The 13,688-nt window shown below is 51.8% G+C and overlaps 8 protein-coding genes across 8 annotated transcripts; 6 read left to right on the top strand and 2 right to left on the bottom strand.

The window, feature by feature from the left end:
- The first annotated feature begins 487 nt into the window (after positions 1–487).
- BKA58DRAFT_83468 (reactive mitochondrial oxygen species modulator 1-domain-containing protein) lies at positions 488–1,663 on the top strand. Its single transcript, XM_046176001.1, has 5 exons — positions 488–820; positions 869–895; positions 945–974; positions 1,022–1,112; positions 1,168–1,663. Exons 1-5 carry the CDS (start codon positions 760–762, stop codon positions 1,307–1,309), a joined length of 351 nt encoding a protein of 116 aa, XP_046028656.1. The 5' UTR covers positions 488–759; the 3' UTR covers positions 1,310–1,663.
- On the top strand, positions 1,664–3,024 carry BKA58DRAFT_83469 (uncharacterized protein). The gene has a single exon (XM_046176002.1). It carries the CDS (start codon positions 1,762–1,764, stop codon positions 2,851–2,853), a length of 1,092 nt encoding a protein of 363 aa, XP_046028655.1. The 5' UTR covers positions 1,664–1,761; the 3' UTR covers positions 2,854–3,024.
- Positions 3,025–3,877: 853 nt separating this feature from the next.
- BKA58DRAFT_83448 (uncharacterized protein) lies at positions 3,878–4,686 on the top strand. Its single transcript, XM_046175999.1, has 2 exons — positions 3,878–4,570; positions 4,622–4,686. The coding sequence occupies exon 1, from the start codon at positions 3,947–3,949 to the stop codon at positions 4,535–4,537; it is 591 nt and encodes a 196-aa protein (XP_046028654.1). The 5' UTR covers positions 3,878–3,946; the 3' UTR covers positions 4,538–4,570; positions 4,622–4,686.
- Positions 4,662–5,512, top strand: BKA58DRAFT_83433 (uncharacterized protein). Its single transcript, XM_046175998.1, has one exon. It carries the CDS (start codon positions 4,785–4,787, stop codon positions 5,286–5,288), a length of 504 nt encoding a protein of 167 aa, XP_046028653.1. The 5' UTR covers positions 4,662–4,784; the 3' UTR covers positions 5,289–5,512.
- Positions 5,513–5,872: 360 nt separating this feature from the next.
- Positions 5,873–6,389, top strand: BKA58DRAFT_435548 (uncharacterized protein; the record flags this gene model as incomplete). Its single annotated transcript, XM_046173347.1, has 3 exons — positions 5,873–5,926; positions 5,996–6,287; positions 6,337–6,389. 3 exons carry the CDS (start codon positions 5,873–5,875, stop codon positions 6,387–6,389), a joined length of 399 nt encoding a protein of 132 aa, XP_046028652.1.
- Positions 6,390–7,366: 977 nt separating this feature from the next.
- BKA58DRAFT_376002 (uncharacterized protein) lies at positions 7,367–8,523 on the bottom strand. Its single transcript, XM_046169468.1, has 2 exons — positions 7,777–8,523; positions 7,367–7,726 (listed from the first exon to the last, which is right to left on the bottom strand). Exons 1-2 carry the CDS (start codon positions 7,895–7,897, stop codon positions 7,539–7,541), a joined length of 309 nt encoding a protein of 102 aa, XP_046028651.1. The 5' UTR covers positions 7,898–8,523; the 3' UTR covers positions 7,367–7,538.
- A 704-nt stretch (positions 8,524–9,227) lies between these two features.
- On the top strand, positions 9,228–11,669 carry BKA58DRAFT_451780 (uncharacterized protein). The gene is made up of 3 exons (XM_046174399.1): positions 9,228–9,772; positions 9,826–10,205; positions 10,258–11,669. Exons 1-3 carry the CDS (start codon positions 9,301–9,303, stop codon positions 11,353–11,355), a joined length of 1,950 nt encoding a protein of 649 aa, XP_046028650.1. The 5' UTR covers positions 9,228–9,300; the 3' UTR covers positions 11,356–11,669.
- Positions 11,670–13,468, bottom strand: BKA58DRAFT_83400 (uncharacterized protein). The gene is made up of 4 exons (XM_046175997.1): positions 13,349–13,468; positions 13,248–13,283; positions 12,986–13,183; positions 11,670–12,928 (listed from the first exon to the last, which is right to left on the bottom strand). Exons 1-4 carry the CDS (start codon positions 13,364–13,366, stop codon positions 11,984–11,986), a joined length of 1,197 nt encoding a protein of 398 aa, XP_046028649.1. The 5' UTR covers positions 13,367–13,468; the 3' UTR covers positions 11,670–11,983.
- Positions 13,469–13,688: the final 220 nt, after the last annotated feature.

Below are 13,688 nucleotides of genomic sequence, written 5' to 3'. Positions count from 1 at the left end.
CCGTCGTCGTCGTCGCCGTCGTCTTCTTCTTCTGTCGTGTGCTGGCCGTGGAGAGCCCGTGCGACGTCGCAGCGATGCAAGGCGCTGCAGACAGGCGGAGAATGCAGCAGCAGCGTCTCTGGGATGTGTGGGTAGCAGGCGAGGCCACGGGACGGGCTGCTTGATGGTTGGGGTGGGCGGTATAGATGAGGGTGCGTGTTTCGACGAGCAGGAGGTCCTGTTCGGGCCTTGGGGACGCTGCAACGCTTACTGGCCAGCTGGGCGACACGACGGCTCAGGCGCAATGGCGACGTCGAGTAGGGGGCAGCACTGCAGAATCACGACGCAACGAGACAGATGCTGCTGCTATGTCCAACACGCGCGCGATGGAGAGATCAAGCGGTGGTTGACACTATTTCGCCTCATTCCTACGCTGCACCTGCAGCCCCCCAGTGAAGGGGCCAGCCGCTGAGAGAGTCACGTGCGCAGCCCGGCAAGCGCCGTCGTGTCAGGTCAAGGGAGTCTGTGGGAACCACCAAAGCCTCATGTAGAGACTGAACGCGTTGTAGTTCTTGCGTGTCACTGCATCCGCTGACGTTGTGACGACAAGCCCAGTCGTAGCTTCCTCGTGCATCCATGGTTGCGTTTTCCCCGGATTTCGGTGGTTTCGTCTTGGCGTCGATTGACTGAGCCGCGGCGGGCGAGACTGCAGCTTCAAGTGGGACACTCAAACTTCCCCTCCAGCCTTCTTTCTCCATCCGACGTTTGCAGAGCTCCAAGATGCCAGTGCCAGTCGGTTCAATGCCTCAAGGGGCGCATGGCCCTTCAACATTAGACAAGCGTAGGGCTCTGAATTTGCCTGTGCCTGGCAACAGCTAACAGCGCATAGTGAAGATGGGTGGCATGATGGGTGGATGTACGGTTCGCATACAGACCAGGAAATGCATGCGCTGACCTCCTGACAGCCGTTGGCCTGATCATTGGCTTCATCTTCGGTTCGCCTCATCTCACGCCCTTGCATGCTCTTCTCTGACTCTTGTAGGCTTCACCAACATCGTCCGCTTCGGCCCTGGACCCAACGGAATGCTGCGCACACTGGGCCAATACATGATGGGATCTGCGGCGACCTTTGGGTATGCATAGTCTACTTCAGCTGCTCACGTTGTTATGTTCTGACATTTCCTGCAGCTTCTTCATGGCCATTGGCACCACCATCCGGACGGACAGCTCCCCCATTGCTACACAAGCTTTCGCCAGCGCTCACCGAAGACCCATGATCCTCCCGAGACAATACCAATACCCGCGCACTGCTCAAAATGAGAAAGTCTGACGTCTCGACCTGTGGGCAAGTCGTCAGCGGCGAGAACCTGGATCGATCTAGCATTGTACAAAAGTAGTGTGCCGCAACTACTTTCAAGACTTGCGCATGTATAATAAGCACCAGAGTAGCCTCGTTGGGGGCACACGGAATTGAGTTGGCGAAGGTGAACGTTATTGATCGTCTGTAGTCGCCGTCTTTCCCTTCACTTTCACTTTTGCTCTTGGTCACACACCCTTGGGCCATTGTAACCTGACCTCCTCCCATTCATAATTGTCGCTCGTTGTTCCTATTGTGGACATCATCTTCCCCTCTCACCCGCTGGGACTACGTCACAACCCTATTTCTCACGTCCGACCCCAACTCGCACATACCTTTCACGATCTACTTATATATTCAAATTCACCTGAACCACGATCACTCTCTCTCAGCTAAAGGCAAACGTTACACCATCATCTTATACAATGCCTTCACAGCTCCCTCCCGGTCCCTCCGGTACTCCTAGACCACCTATAACGTATAACCGCTGTTCCGCTACTGCACGCAATGCAAATGCGACCAGGAACGTAGTTAAAAACGAAGCCAAGCGTGAAGAGTTCCTCGACAGGATCGGTCGCGGCGCCTACGGCGGTAACGACTTGTACAAGAACGCGGCGCGACGAGCCACCAAGATCAATTACGGTTCACAAAATGCTGCACGGCAGAGCAAAACGGGGGCACAGACCATATCTTCTTTGAGATCTGGGAAGAGCGCGGAGAAGTCAGAAATTCCACGTCACGCAGGAACTCACTACGCCAGCGACGAAGAGGAGGAGGAGGAGGACATTGTAGAAGCTATTGCGCGCTCTCTGAGCAAGACAATTAAAGATCCTGACGTTGTGCGCCCCCTCTCCTCGTTACACGACGACTCCGACATCGCCGAAGCGAAGATCATGTCGCTATTGGCAACTTTTGAGCCAGCGAAGTCTACTGCCAGGGCTAGCTCATACAGGTCTACCGGCAGCGACTCTACGTCTGGTTCGACTCCGCCACACACGCCACTCTTTGCTCTCCTCAACCACATCAGATCAACTGCGAAGAACATACAAGAGTTCGATACCGACGAGCTGGCCACACGTGCTCCTGAGTTGACGTCCGTCATGAAGAACTGGCAGAACACGGTAGCCAAAGTTCTCTACGCGACCGAGGCCGCCGAGTTCAAGCGATTCCAGGACATCCAAGACCATCTAGATCACGACCAAGCCCTGGAAGAGAAGTGTCGAAAGAAGTTGAACACGTTCGGGAAGCGATGTGAAGCTCAGGTGCTCCAGATGAAGCAGGACCATCAAGAGGAGTTGATGAAGCAAAAGGAGATGTATAAGGTCTACAACTTACAACATATGGCGGGGCCGCCTGCACCTCGAGCTCCAGCTCTGATCCCAGCGGCGTTCGTCTTTACTGCTGGCGGTCGAGGCTTTCCCGAGCAGCAGCGGATGGCCTCGTCCTTGCGGTCGCACCCGGGTCCTCCGTCCGATGGGGGACCGGGTTGGGCTCGCAAGAGGGCTAGACGATCGTAAGGACGGGGTTGAATCATGTGGCGTGGCGTGGCATGTACAGATCTGCTGGCGGATTTGGATAGTAACGATTATACCTAGTTGCCGGTGACAGTAGCTTCAAATACAACACATACGAGTATTTCAACATACCCTGCGACATACTGTGACCGTTATGCGATTCAACGGTGAGGCTGATCTCATAGCCTGGGGGTACCCACGGTGTTTACTATAATCAAGACCTACTGTAAAGGATCATGAATACCTCCGCGCTACTCCATGGTAACGTACAACATAACGTAGAAACCAACGATTACCTCCCAGACATACTATCCTTACGCTCAACAAATCCCATAACATAGCGAATGCCTCGAGCATGCCCTCTAAAAACCCAGAACCGTACTGTACCGAATGCGTTTGATCAACCTCACCAACGTGTTGGTGTGGCTACCCCCAGGTTGGGGTGGTTCCCTAGTTGCAAAACGCCTGGGGTTTCGCGGTTTCGGAAGACGCAACGAAAGAATAGTGGGACGCGGCGCATGCCCTTTTTGTGCATTACAAAGCGGAAGCATTGTTGAAGGTTATTTTTGGGGGTAGTGGATATCAGTCCTCGAATTGTGTCGGGCCGTTTGGTAGATGTGAAAGGGTGGAAATGGTGGTGGGTTGGATGTCGGGCTTACGATAGCCACTGACCTGTAGCGACCGAGGATGCCTTCGCTCTTTGATGCACCTGCAATGACCTGTGTCAAAATTGCTGTAGTGGCTTGCTAGATTTATGTGAAGATGACGTTCTGCTGCTGCCGCGTGTAAGATGACCACGAAGGAAGCAAGCAAATTGCGGCGAATTATCCTATGACCGCGTAATCTATCTTTCGTACCAAATAAACCCCCGTGCGGAATGGGAGGGGCGGCGTTCTTATTTGACTGGGGGGGTTTTTTTTTTGCTTTTCATGTCGAAAGCATAGAATGTGAATCAATGTTGGCATGGCACGGCATGTGGATGCCGGAGGCAGGCGCGTCATCGTCGTGCCTCCACCATGCACGCCTGCCTACGACCAAAACACCACAAACTCTGCAACCCGACGCGAAGAGCAGCACTCTTCATAATGCACGACCCATGCGACGTATAAGATCGCCGTCCACTACAGCGGCATCCTGCAGCCGCCTCGCAGCTTCGTACCTGACGATCATAATGAACCAAACCCAGTCATACCTGTCAAGTCAAAAGTGCGTAATGGCGGCACCGGCGACAGCTTGGCGGCAACACATTGATGACACAGGCCAGATTCACGCTGCCTGCGTCCCCCAGCGAGTTCGCGGCTGTAAGACGATTCGGGACATGGGCTTGCGAGTACTGCGACCCTTTTGGTTGCATCTCCTCATCAGCCCCGCTGGAGGACGTTTCAAAGCAGCAACCCACCCATGTCGCGCCATCGTTGCGGACCGCATCCGAAGCACCTTGTGGCACATATCACCTTCTCACATCTCTAGTCTTTGGATATTTTTGCATTCTTGCAATTCTTCTTTCCCCCTCTACACATCTTTTGGTTGTTTCGTATGGCCTATTGAAAGCTTTCGTGGCGTTGTCATCGCCATGGAGTCACGCCAATACATTTCTACATCTCCTTGTAGATGTTTATTGTCCGCGACAAAGAGACGAAATCCAGGCTTTGTGCTTGATGCACCGACCTGTCCGTTTGTGCAATAGGTACGCACACCCGTGATCGTCTAATCTACGTCCGTACGACGCGCGCAGACAATCATGAGATTCGATGGCTCACAAAGAGATAAGGCTCAGTCATCAAGACACCCTACGGCTGTCATAAGAACACTTGAAACACAGAACCAGGTGTTCCCCAAAGACAAACTACACACATACGCGCACTACGCCATACACGCAGATATAGCCCAAAGCTAATTCCTAATCGTCGTTACCCGTTCCAACAACCCCGGCAATGTACACAGCCATCGCACTTATAGCCCTCTTGCTCACCATCGCCACCACTACAACCACCATATCAGCCTTACCAACACACCATCTTTCCCGGCGCGGTCTTCCTGGTGCCTACTACACCTGCACCAAATCCAACTTCGCCGGCGAATGCAGCTGGACGCAGCCCAACACGGAATGCCACATCCAAGGCAGCCCCGGAGGTATCGCATCACTCGGACCCGATCAAGGCTCTACGTGCGCCCTCTACCAGAACTTTTCGTGTACAGGCGACATTCTTCAGAAGCTGACGTTCCCCGGTATCGCAACCGACATGCCCAAGTTCGGAAGCTTCAAGTGCGTTGAGCAGGGCAGTTCTGGTGGAAGCAGAAAAGAGGTAGAACAGGCTGTAGTTCTCACGGAGTTGGAAGCTGCGGATTTGGCAGTCGAGGATTTTGGTGTCAAGAGTGTGGCGATGGAGGGGAGGGAGGAGGGTATGATTGGTTTGCAGAAGGGGATTTACTATTGAATGCGCCTTCTGTTCTTGAGAAAGAGTGTTGGGAGGGAGGGAGTTGATTTCGATGGGGTGGGTGTACGATTATCATTTCTTCAATTCGTGTTCTTATCATTTGGAAGAGGGGTGGCATCGCCGTCCTGAGGTTACCACTGATGGCTATTACGATTATTGGCTATATCGAGTACTCTTTAACAGAAGTCCATTATTTCTTTGCATTGAAGAGATTGCTGAGAGTGAGGAAAATGCCGTTCGTGTCATCAACGTGAAGACTGCGAGTGGACTTTTCTTAGAGCGAAAGCAATCATCTAGTACTCCCCAGACATCTCGATATTATTACTCACAAAAGTCGTTGTCGTAGTACTGCAGCGCACGAGCGATGAGATTAGTAGCTGTTGTATCTTTTCGATGCTGCGAGATGTCGCTAGCGATATCCATTGACATCCCCGAGGTCCCTGCATATGGTTTGGGCCACACGGCCGCTTGGCGCCACATGCATCCCCACATGACGCTCCACTCGCCGCCATTGCAACGTCGCCTTGCTTCATAGACACCCGTGAAGTGTCCAAAACGCAAATTCACCACACACAGACGTCAGAATGAAGCTCACCCTCATCCTCGCTTTGGCTACGGCCGCTCTCGCTGGCGAGATTGTCAACAATGAGGCGCGTAACACTCCGGGAAGCTATACGGCATGCATAGCGTACTAACGCCTTCTACAGCACCTCAAGACTGAGGTCCTCATCGAAGCCAACTGCGTCCGCAAGACCAAGGTCGGCGACAAGGTCAACGTCCACTACCGCGGCACCCTCGAGAGCGACGGCAGCGAATTCGATGCCTCATACAACCGCGGCCAGCCCTTGTCCTTCGCCGTCGGTACCGGCCAGGTCATCAAGGGCTGGGACCAGGGCCTGCTCGACATGTGCCCCGGCGAAAAGAGGAAGCTCACAATCCAGCCTGAGTGGGCCTATGGCTCGCGGGGTGCTGGCCCTATCCCCGCTAATAGTGTTTTGAGTAAGTACTATTGGGACACATGGCGAATACATTGACTGACGTATGACAGTCTTCGAGTCGGAGTTGGTCTCCATTGATGGTGTTGATAAGGAGGAGTTGTAGAGGGTCTGAGATGGCTATTTGCACATACATAGCATTGTACGTGTGAGAGTCAACTTTAGGTCCTGTAGGCAGGCTCGGCCTTGCTGCCATATCACAATCAACATGTTTTGACTTAGGTCAGTCTACCGTCTAGACGAGTTTCCTCTATTGTTATGCACTGCATAATTCTAGTTTTCATTGGAATGCTGTTGTTGGATATCAACACAACTATGTCCGCTTTCATCTTCACCTTTGGAGGTCCCGCGTTTACCGTAGCTCTAGTCGAAATTGTGCAAGCTGATGTTCGTGTCTCTCTACTTCTCTGCCAGTCCCAACAAAATATACTCTGCTACTGTCATACTGCATTTTGATAGACAGCGTGTACTACCCACCACGCATTCCCCACACTAGCATTTCTACACGAACAAGCAAGATGCCATCCTTCTCCAAAATCCTCCAGTATGCCAAAATTCCTGTCGCCGCACCCACCTCCATACCAAAGCCCTCTATCAACAAGGTCAAACCCCGGGCGTTCGCTCTGAGATCAAGCACATGAGCATTGTTGTAGTCGCAATCAGCAAGTCCGCTCCATCAGTCGTCCAAGGGTCAAAGGCAATTTCCAAGAAGCACAAGACCAATAGTACAAACGCACTCACCACAAAGCACATGACAAAAAGTCGAAGACGAAGACGCAGGTAGTCGAGGAAGAGGACGAGCTCGACGTGTTCCCGAAGGATCACAACGTCTTTCCACCCAAGCCAAACAAGAAGTAGAGCAAGACAAGCTTCGCAAACCAGTACTATCCAGTGCAAAGACCTGTTCGTTCGAGCGCATGAAAGCCGACGCGCTCAACACACTTAAGGAGCGGTGTTGCGTTGCTCGGCACTTGATAGACTCATGCCTTTCACCGACAAGAACAAAGCTATTGAATTAGTTGTAGCTGTGCTCGAGCCGCAATTCGACGACTACGAACTGAACCCCGAGGCTGAAGTCGTTGAGGCGCGATCATGAGACTGGCGCAGTCAAGATCACGGACTTATTACTTGTGGTGTAATAACAAAACCAAGATCTCTGAGCCTGCACCTATGCTAGCTCCCGTTCCAGATTCGTCGCAAAGACGCATTATATACGCCGCCTCCAACTTGCGGATCTCGATGCGTGTTGTCGACCCTACGAACGGAAACAAACTGCATCTGGTAGATACTTCCGAGGCGGCCAAATGGTATCCTGCGTAAGACACCAGGATGACTGAATTGAGTCAGATGGTAGAGGTGTAGAGAACACTCCGAACGTATACTTCCACATAGTGGCTGTGAGTACTGCCAGTATAGCCTCTGCTACTACCAAGAGTGTATCCTCTAGAGCAGTTTGTCAGCATAGGCTAAGTCTCGTAGGGAGTATCACCAACCGATAGCATAGGTACGCTTCTTGATCTTTCTCCATATCCTGATAGATACAATCGAGAAGGACACTAGGAAAGGGAAAATAATGAGGAAGATGTTGACTGGTTGAAGGCCAGTACCTGCCATGTTGCGCGAAGGGGAAGATCACGACTTCAATTCGGATAGCTACAGCGGAGTCAAATTCTGTCTTCAACAGAATTGAACAAAATTCAATCGTATAGAGGTGTAGCTAATCTCCTTTTCAGATACGGCGTTCGTGTACCCTAAGAAGAGTTTCATGACGCCGCAAGTCAACATACCTTCATGTTCATCACATGTGTGATACGCTCCAAAACGTCAGGTATCGATATTGGCGAGCGGTCCATAGTTCGTCCCATTTATCGTGCCACATCCGATAAAGACAAAGGTCCAAATCCGGGCATGGGTATGGCCGGGGAACCCAACATGTTGCCACCTCCAAACCTCAGCATCCAATAGTACGAACAACCCTTTCGACAGCTGCAGTAGTCACAAGTCCCGGTTGTGTTGCCTCGTGAGCTGTCAACAGATGCGAGAATGAAGCCATTGACCAAAGCACGAAGGCGCCAGACCTCGCCTTGGGAGTGCCCCTCAATCTCGGATGAGTCGGCAATATAAAGGATTCGCAATGCACTAATCTATTCCCAAGATCAACGAAGGTCGCTTGAATTGGACCGCGGACTATGCATGTGCAACAGAACGGCAAAAATGCAAACGTAGGATTCAGTGCCAAGGCTCTAGAGTAAGGGCTTCCTGGGTAAGGACAATAAGTGGGGCGGGCTGCGGCCCCGGGGGAAGCGGGGCGTGCCGCCCCCCTTAGAGATGGCGAACTTATTCCTGCCATTTCCACTTTCTCGAGGTACCAAGTCCATCTCTGCCACAGCCTAATTTTATCGACGGTGGCGGTATGTGTCGTGAAAGCAGCACCTAATATCAGATTAAACAAGCCCGGGCGAAACCGGCGGTCAACGTGTTTCTTCGGAGCTGCGCCGCATTCCCACAGCGGACATGCCTCATATACCGTGCCAAGGTGGCAATCCTTCTGGGTTCACGAAATGTCCTTGCAACCTTGCAGTAGTATCCTGAGGACAGATTGACCATACCCCCATTCGGAAATCATGGCCTAAAATCCGAGGTATGATTGGGGTCTGCCAATGCCGCCTACCAAGCGGCAAATCAGCAGAAGTACAAGGGAGACTGTTTCCGTATTCTTTTCTTTTGCGATTGACGAATCGTATATCAAACCGACCGCTGTCTTGTTCCTGCAGTCCCTGCATCTGTATACACGTGCATGACTTTGTTGCGCCTTCCTCTTGGGTAACATGATGGTCGAGAACTACGTCTTGTCAGAATCTAGAGCAGTGACACGCGAATCATGTACTGAAAGCTCACTGAGAATGAGCCAGAGAGATAGGCATTAACCGGCTAAAGAATACAAAATAAAAGGTCGAGCAACCCAGTATTGGGCCTTCATCAGCCCCATCCACTTCGTCTTCGCTTTTCGAGTCGCCATGTACGCTATGCAGCGGCCAACGACACTACTCCTGGCTCTCTCTCCATTGCTTACACTCACCCACGCATCCCCCGTGAATGGTATCGAGCCTGCAGCTACTACCGTTCCAAACGCACCGGCAGCAGGAGCACCTTTACAGGCAGCGGAGACACTCCAATTGACAGATGAAGTGATCGAACGCCTGGGAACAGAAGAGGCCACATTGGACTATGCCAAATACTTCAAATTTGGTGATGGCGATGTTCCTGCTCATTCAGCGTCTTGCAAGACGTTTCCCGGAGACGACGCTTGGCCGAAAGACACCACCTGGGACATGTTTGACGTACTCCTCGGCGGAGCATTGATTCCAACAAAGCCAATCGCGGCGTCGTGTTACGACACGAGATGGGGAAAGAAAGATGCCGCAGCGTGCTCGAATGTTACCAATAACTTCACAAGTCCGCTTTTCCATTCCGCGGATCCTACATCAAGTAAGCTATCTCCTTTGACAGACTTCGAGGCGCAGATTAATGGCGATCTCCAGATATGTGGCCAATCTATCAGGGCAGGACATGTATGCCTGGCAACGATACCACAGGCGAAACATGCACTCTGGGCGCATACCCAGAGTACGCGGTCAAGGTCACAAATGTGGCACAGATCCAGCTTGCAATCAACTTCGCGCGTGCCACCAACATGCGTCTTGTCATCAAGAACACGGGCCACTGCTATCTTGGAAAGTCAACAGGCGCTGGAGCATTGAGTCTATGGATGCACAATATGGACCAGATCGACTTTATGTCCCAGTATGAAGGCCCTGGGTACTCGGGACCAGCGCTTAAGCTTTCTGCGGGTGTCAATGTGAGGCAAGTGTATGAGGCCGCGGATAAGAACGGCGTGACCGTGTTGGGCGCGATAGCCGCGGTAAGTGCCTCCGCTCAACCATCGAACGAACAATGGAGCTGATGCAAATTAGAGTGTTGGATATGCTGGTGGCATGATAACCGGAGGAGGACAAAATCCTCTTGCTGGCATCTACGGGATGTCGGCAGATCACGTCGTCGCTTTCCAGGTCGTCACTGCGGCTGGTCGCTTTATCACTGTCTCCGAAGCTACGAACCCTGATCTGTTCTGGGCGCTTAGAGGCGGCGGCGGCGGAACTTTCGCTGTCGTCACATCCGTCATTATTCGAGCACATCCTAAGCTCAACTCTGTCACATCAAGTTGGACCCTCGACGCTTCAAACAACAGCGTCGATGCCTTCTGGGCTGGTACGAAAAAGTTCTATGACCTCTTCCTTGACTGGGCAGATGCGGGAATATACAGTTTCTACTTCATGGGGGCAACACCAGCCCCATACCTACGGATGGGATTCCTGATCGCGCCAAACCATACGATGGAGTCCTATACTGAGCTTGTAAAGCCCTTCTTCCAATACCTCCAAGACAACAATATCACTCTCACGGTACCCGAAGCACCTATCGCGCATAACACATTCTACTCTGCTTTTCAAGCAACATGGGGACGTGTACCCTGGGGTGTCGGTTCAGACAGCTCAATGCCCGCGAATCGAATTGTTCCTAGACGCAACTTCCTGGAAAAGTACGACGAAACATTTGCGCTTATCAAAGAGCACGTGTCGTCCGGTAAGCACTTCTTGGGATACCACAAGGCACCAAAAAAGTATGCAAACACGAACAATGCCGTCAGCCCAGCTTGGCGTGAGTGTGCTTTGTTCATGGTAACCTCTTCAAACCGATCAGCCGACCACTCTACACCCGAAGGCCTTGCCGCCGCCAGTAAGGATCTTCATGAGAACATCGTGCAGCCTTGGCGCAACATAGCACCTGTATCAGAGGGTGGTGGCACGTATCTCAACGAAGCGAGCGTAGATGAGCCTGACTGGCAGGAGTCATTTTATGCGGGTTATTACCCTAAGCTGAGCGGAATCAAGAAGAAGTGGGACCCGACTGATGTCTTCTACGCGACCACTGCTGTCGGAAGTGAGAGGTGGGTGGTTCAAGACGGAGAACAGGGTGTTCAGACTCAGAACGGAAGATTGTGCCGGGCCTGAGGGAAGCGAACTGTAGCCAAACCTTTCGTAGCTACAACATGGAGGTCAATCATTAGACATAGAAGCTCGAAGCGTTCTTCTTGATCTTATACACGGTGCGCTAAAACGTGACTGCATAGCTATGACACCATTCCTTGCGTGACACAAACATGCACTTATCCACACTCGCACGGCCTCATAACTCTCGGATGGTGACATGAACAAACAGCAATAAAGTGGAAACAGCACTAGCAAAGTCACTACTTAACGGCTACTCACTTCTATGTTCCCTGCCAGGATTTCGGTTGTGATATCCTTGCGACGACGATTCCAAAGTACGGCCCTGGCCACAGTGCTTTTGACTAATCCGCCTTCATATTGGGAAGTACCTAGGTAGGAAGTTGGCGACAATGGAAACTCGCGATAAGCGACCCATTCCGGGCCCTACTAACCCCCAAGATACAAGGCGCCACAATGCCACCTGATTAAGCTGTAGGCTACCTTGCAACTCCAATTAGCATCGCGCCTGTTGCAATAAGACTTTCATTTATTTTGCAATCCCTCAGAAAGAATTCGTGTTCATCATAGCTTGTGTAGACACATCGGTGCCTCGCTCCGTCCATATTGGTTGGTTCCTTGCGCGTCCTCCTCATTCCTTCGCCACCAAAATACCTCTATCATATAACGCCGTGACGATACTCACGCTTCTGCCTACATCGCGAGCGAGCGTGGCACTGCTGCAGAATTCGTCTCCGTCATTCTTATACAAAGTCTTCAGCCCTTCCTCTTCGCTCCACTCGCCCACCCAACTAGGCGCCGTACACTTGCAAGCTTTTTTCTCCTCGTATGATCCCTGCACGTTACACTTTGCTCTAGCTTTGCTCACGCCTGTGAGCGCTGGGGCGAAAGGGTGGCCTGCCAAAAGAAGCTTGCCAGAAGAATCGACAGAAAGGTTGTCGACAGTCGAAGGAGCACGAACATATTTTCTGAAATACATACTGATCGTGTCAGGGTAGAAGCTGTAGAAGTTTACGCCCATTGTGGAGGACGAGGCGACAGCTACAGTCGTCGAATTGAGCATGGCAATGCCGTTGGCGAAGGGTACGTGCGTCAACGTCTTGGTGTCCTGCGGGTTGTGGATATCAGTGTAGACGACACTACCTCCAGGAATGCCAGAAAATGTTTCGACCTGTGAGATGAACGGAGAGATCAATGCGCCGATGTAGTGGTCATTGGTAACTAATAGCTTCCCATTTCCTAGAGATTGTATGGAATTCGGCGTGTGGATCAACGGATGTTTCAATGTCTGCACATATCTGGCTACTGCATTTCGGACAGAGACCTGGAACACTTCGATGAGATTTCCAGAGTTGCGGGAATGGTTGACGACATATAGCGTAGAAGTTGCGGCATCAAATTCGATGCCCAGAGGCTGGAAATCCGCCGCGTTGTCGTAGTCAGTCCGAACGAGAGGCTTTAAGGCGTCTGAGTCCGGAATGTTGGGCGTTGAATAGTCGTAGATCCAGATATGTGGGCTGTCGGCACCATCTCTTTTATCTAAAGTTGACGCAAATGTGCCCTGCATATGTAAGCCCTAGTCGTGTTGAAACTATCTTGCTCTTAGAGGCAAACCCAAAGGGCGGCTACGCACCATTACCGTGTTCCATTGATCCCTCTCCGGATTGCAGCTCAAGAACGCAATACCCATGTCTTGTTCGACCAGTACATCCTCGCAATTGCGAAGCCGATCGCGGAACTTGATTTCGTGACTCTTGAAGTGGTTCACATTTTCAAATTTCCCCGGTCTGTTTGCGAATATCGTCGAGAACCCGAGATAACGGTCGTATACCTGCAGAGGTAGAGGTACGAAGTCAGTATATGTCTCACATGCACTTCGTACAGTCAAAACTTACGTACGGCGCGACAATGGCGATTGCCGCGATAAGCAGCTGCGTCACGGGTCAGTCGCCAGTCATCAATCACACTCGGACCGCTGCATCCCACATCAACTTACGATAGATTGCATCACCATGTCTACAGGAGCGCGTCTTAGCCCGGCGAGTGTTGTTGATGTAGTAAAGATGACCGGCACAGTCGGGCACGAAGTTCACTGTGCTGACAGGTCGCCTTGACCCCACCAGAAGAGGGGACAGCCATAATCCTTTGCATGAGATTCGTCAACGTATCTCCAAGGTTTGAGCAGTAAGCATGTCGGTGTTTCCTGCTGTATCGGGCCGTTAGCAGCTTGGGTGTTGTTGGGGAAGGCGCGACTGCACAGATGAGGCGGAGCAACAGCCTGACGTCATGACCTTTGAATGAGCATCTCTAATCCCATTGACACACACTTTTGATAC

The sequence above is a fragment of the Alternaria rosae genome, assembly GCF_020736505.1.
Source record: "Alternaria rosae strain MPI-PUGE-AT-0040 chromosome Unknown BKA58scaffold_2, whole genome shotgun sequence".
Taxonomy (NCBI): Eukaryota; Fungi; Ascomycota; class Dothideomycetes; order Pleosporales; family Pleosporaceae; genus Alternaria; species Alternaria rosae.
Note: the sequence above shows the minus strand (reverse complement) of the source record. Positions and strands in the feature narration are given on the sequence as shown.

Excerpts from the sequence above, each read along its gene's own strand:
- BKA58DRAFT_83468 (XM_046176001.1), top strand. The coding sequence starts at position 760 with ATGCCAGTGCCAGTCGGTTCAATGCCTCAAGGGGCGCATGGCCCTTCA. Across the intron at positions 896-944 it reads GGGTGGCATGATGGGTGGAT|CCGTTGGCCTGATCATTGGC; the intron begins GTACGGTTCGCA and ends ACCTCCTGACAG. Across the intron at positions 1,113-1,167 it reads GGATCTGCGGCGACCTTTGG|CTTCTTCATGGCCATTGGCA; the intron begins GTATGCATAGTC and ends CATTTCCTGCAG.
- BKA58DRAFT_83469 (XM_046176002.1), top strand. The coding sequence starts at position 1,762 with ATGCCTTCACAGCTCCCTCCCGGTCCCTCCGGTACTCCTAGACCACCT.
- BKA58DRAFT_83448 (XM_046175999.1), top strand. The coding sequence starts at position 3,947 with ATGCGACGTATAAGATCGCCGTCCACTACAGCGGCATCCTGCAGCCGC.
- BKA58DRAFT_83433 (XM_046175998.1), top strand. The coding sequence starts at position 4,785 with ATGTACACAGCCATCGCACTTATAGCCCTCTTGCTCACCATCGCCACC.
- BKA58DRAFT_376002 (XM_046169468.1), bottom strand. The coding sequence starts at position 7,897 with ATGGCAGGTACTGGCCTTCAACCAGTCAACATCTTCCTCATTATTTTC. Across the intron at positions 7,727-7,776 it reads GAAGCGTACCTATGCTATCG|AGGATACACTCTTGGTAGTA; the intron begins GTTGGTGATACT and ends AAACTGCTCTAG.
- BKA58DRAFT_451780 (XM_046174399.1), top strand. The coding sequence starts at position 9,301 with ATGTACGCTATGCAGCGGCCAACGACACTACTCCTGGCTCTCTCTCCA. Across the intron at positions 9,773-9,825 it reads TTCCGCGGATCCTACATCAA|ATATGTGGCCAATCTATCAG; the intron begins GTAAGCTATCTC and ends GGCGATCTCCAG. Across the intron at positions 10,206-10,257 it reads TGTTGGGCGCGATAGCCGCG|AGTGTTGGATATGCTGGTGG; the intron begins GTAAGTGCCTCC and ends GATGCAAATTAG.
- BKA58DRAFT_83400 (XM_046175997.1), bottom strand. Across the intron at positions 13,184-13,247 it reads TCGCCATTGTCGCGCCGTAC|GTATACGACCGTTATCTCGG; the intron begins GTAAGTTTTGAC and ends CTACCTCTGCAG. Across the intron at positions 12,929-12,985 it reads ATCAATGGAACACGGTAATG|GGCTTACATATGCAGGGCAC; the intron begins GTGCGTAGCCGC and ends CAACACGACTAG.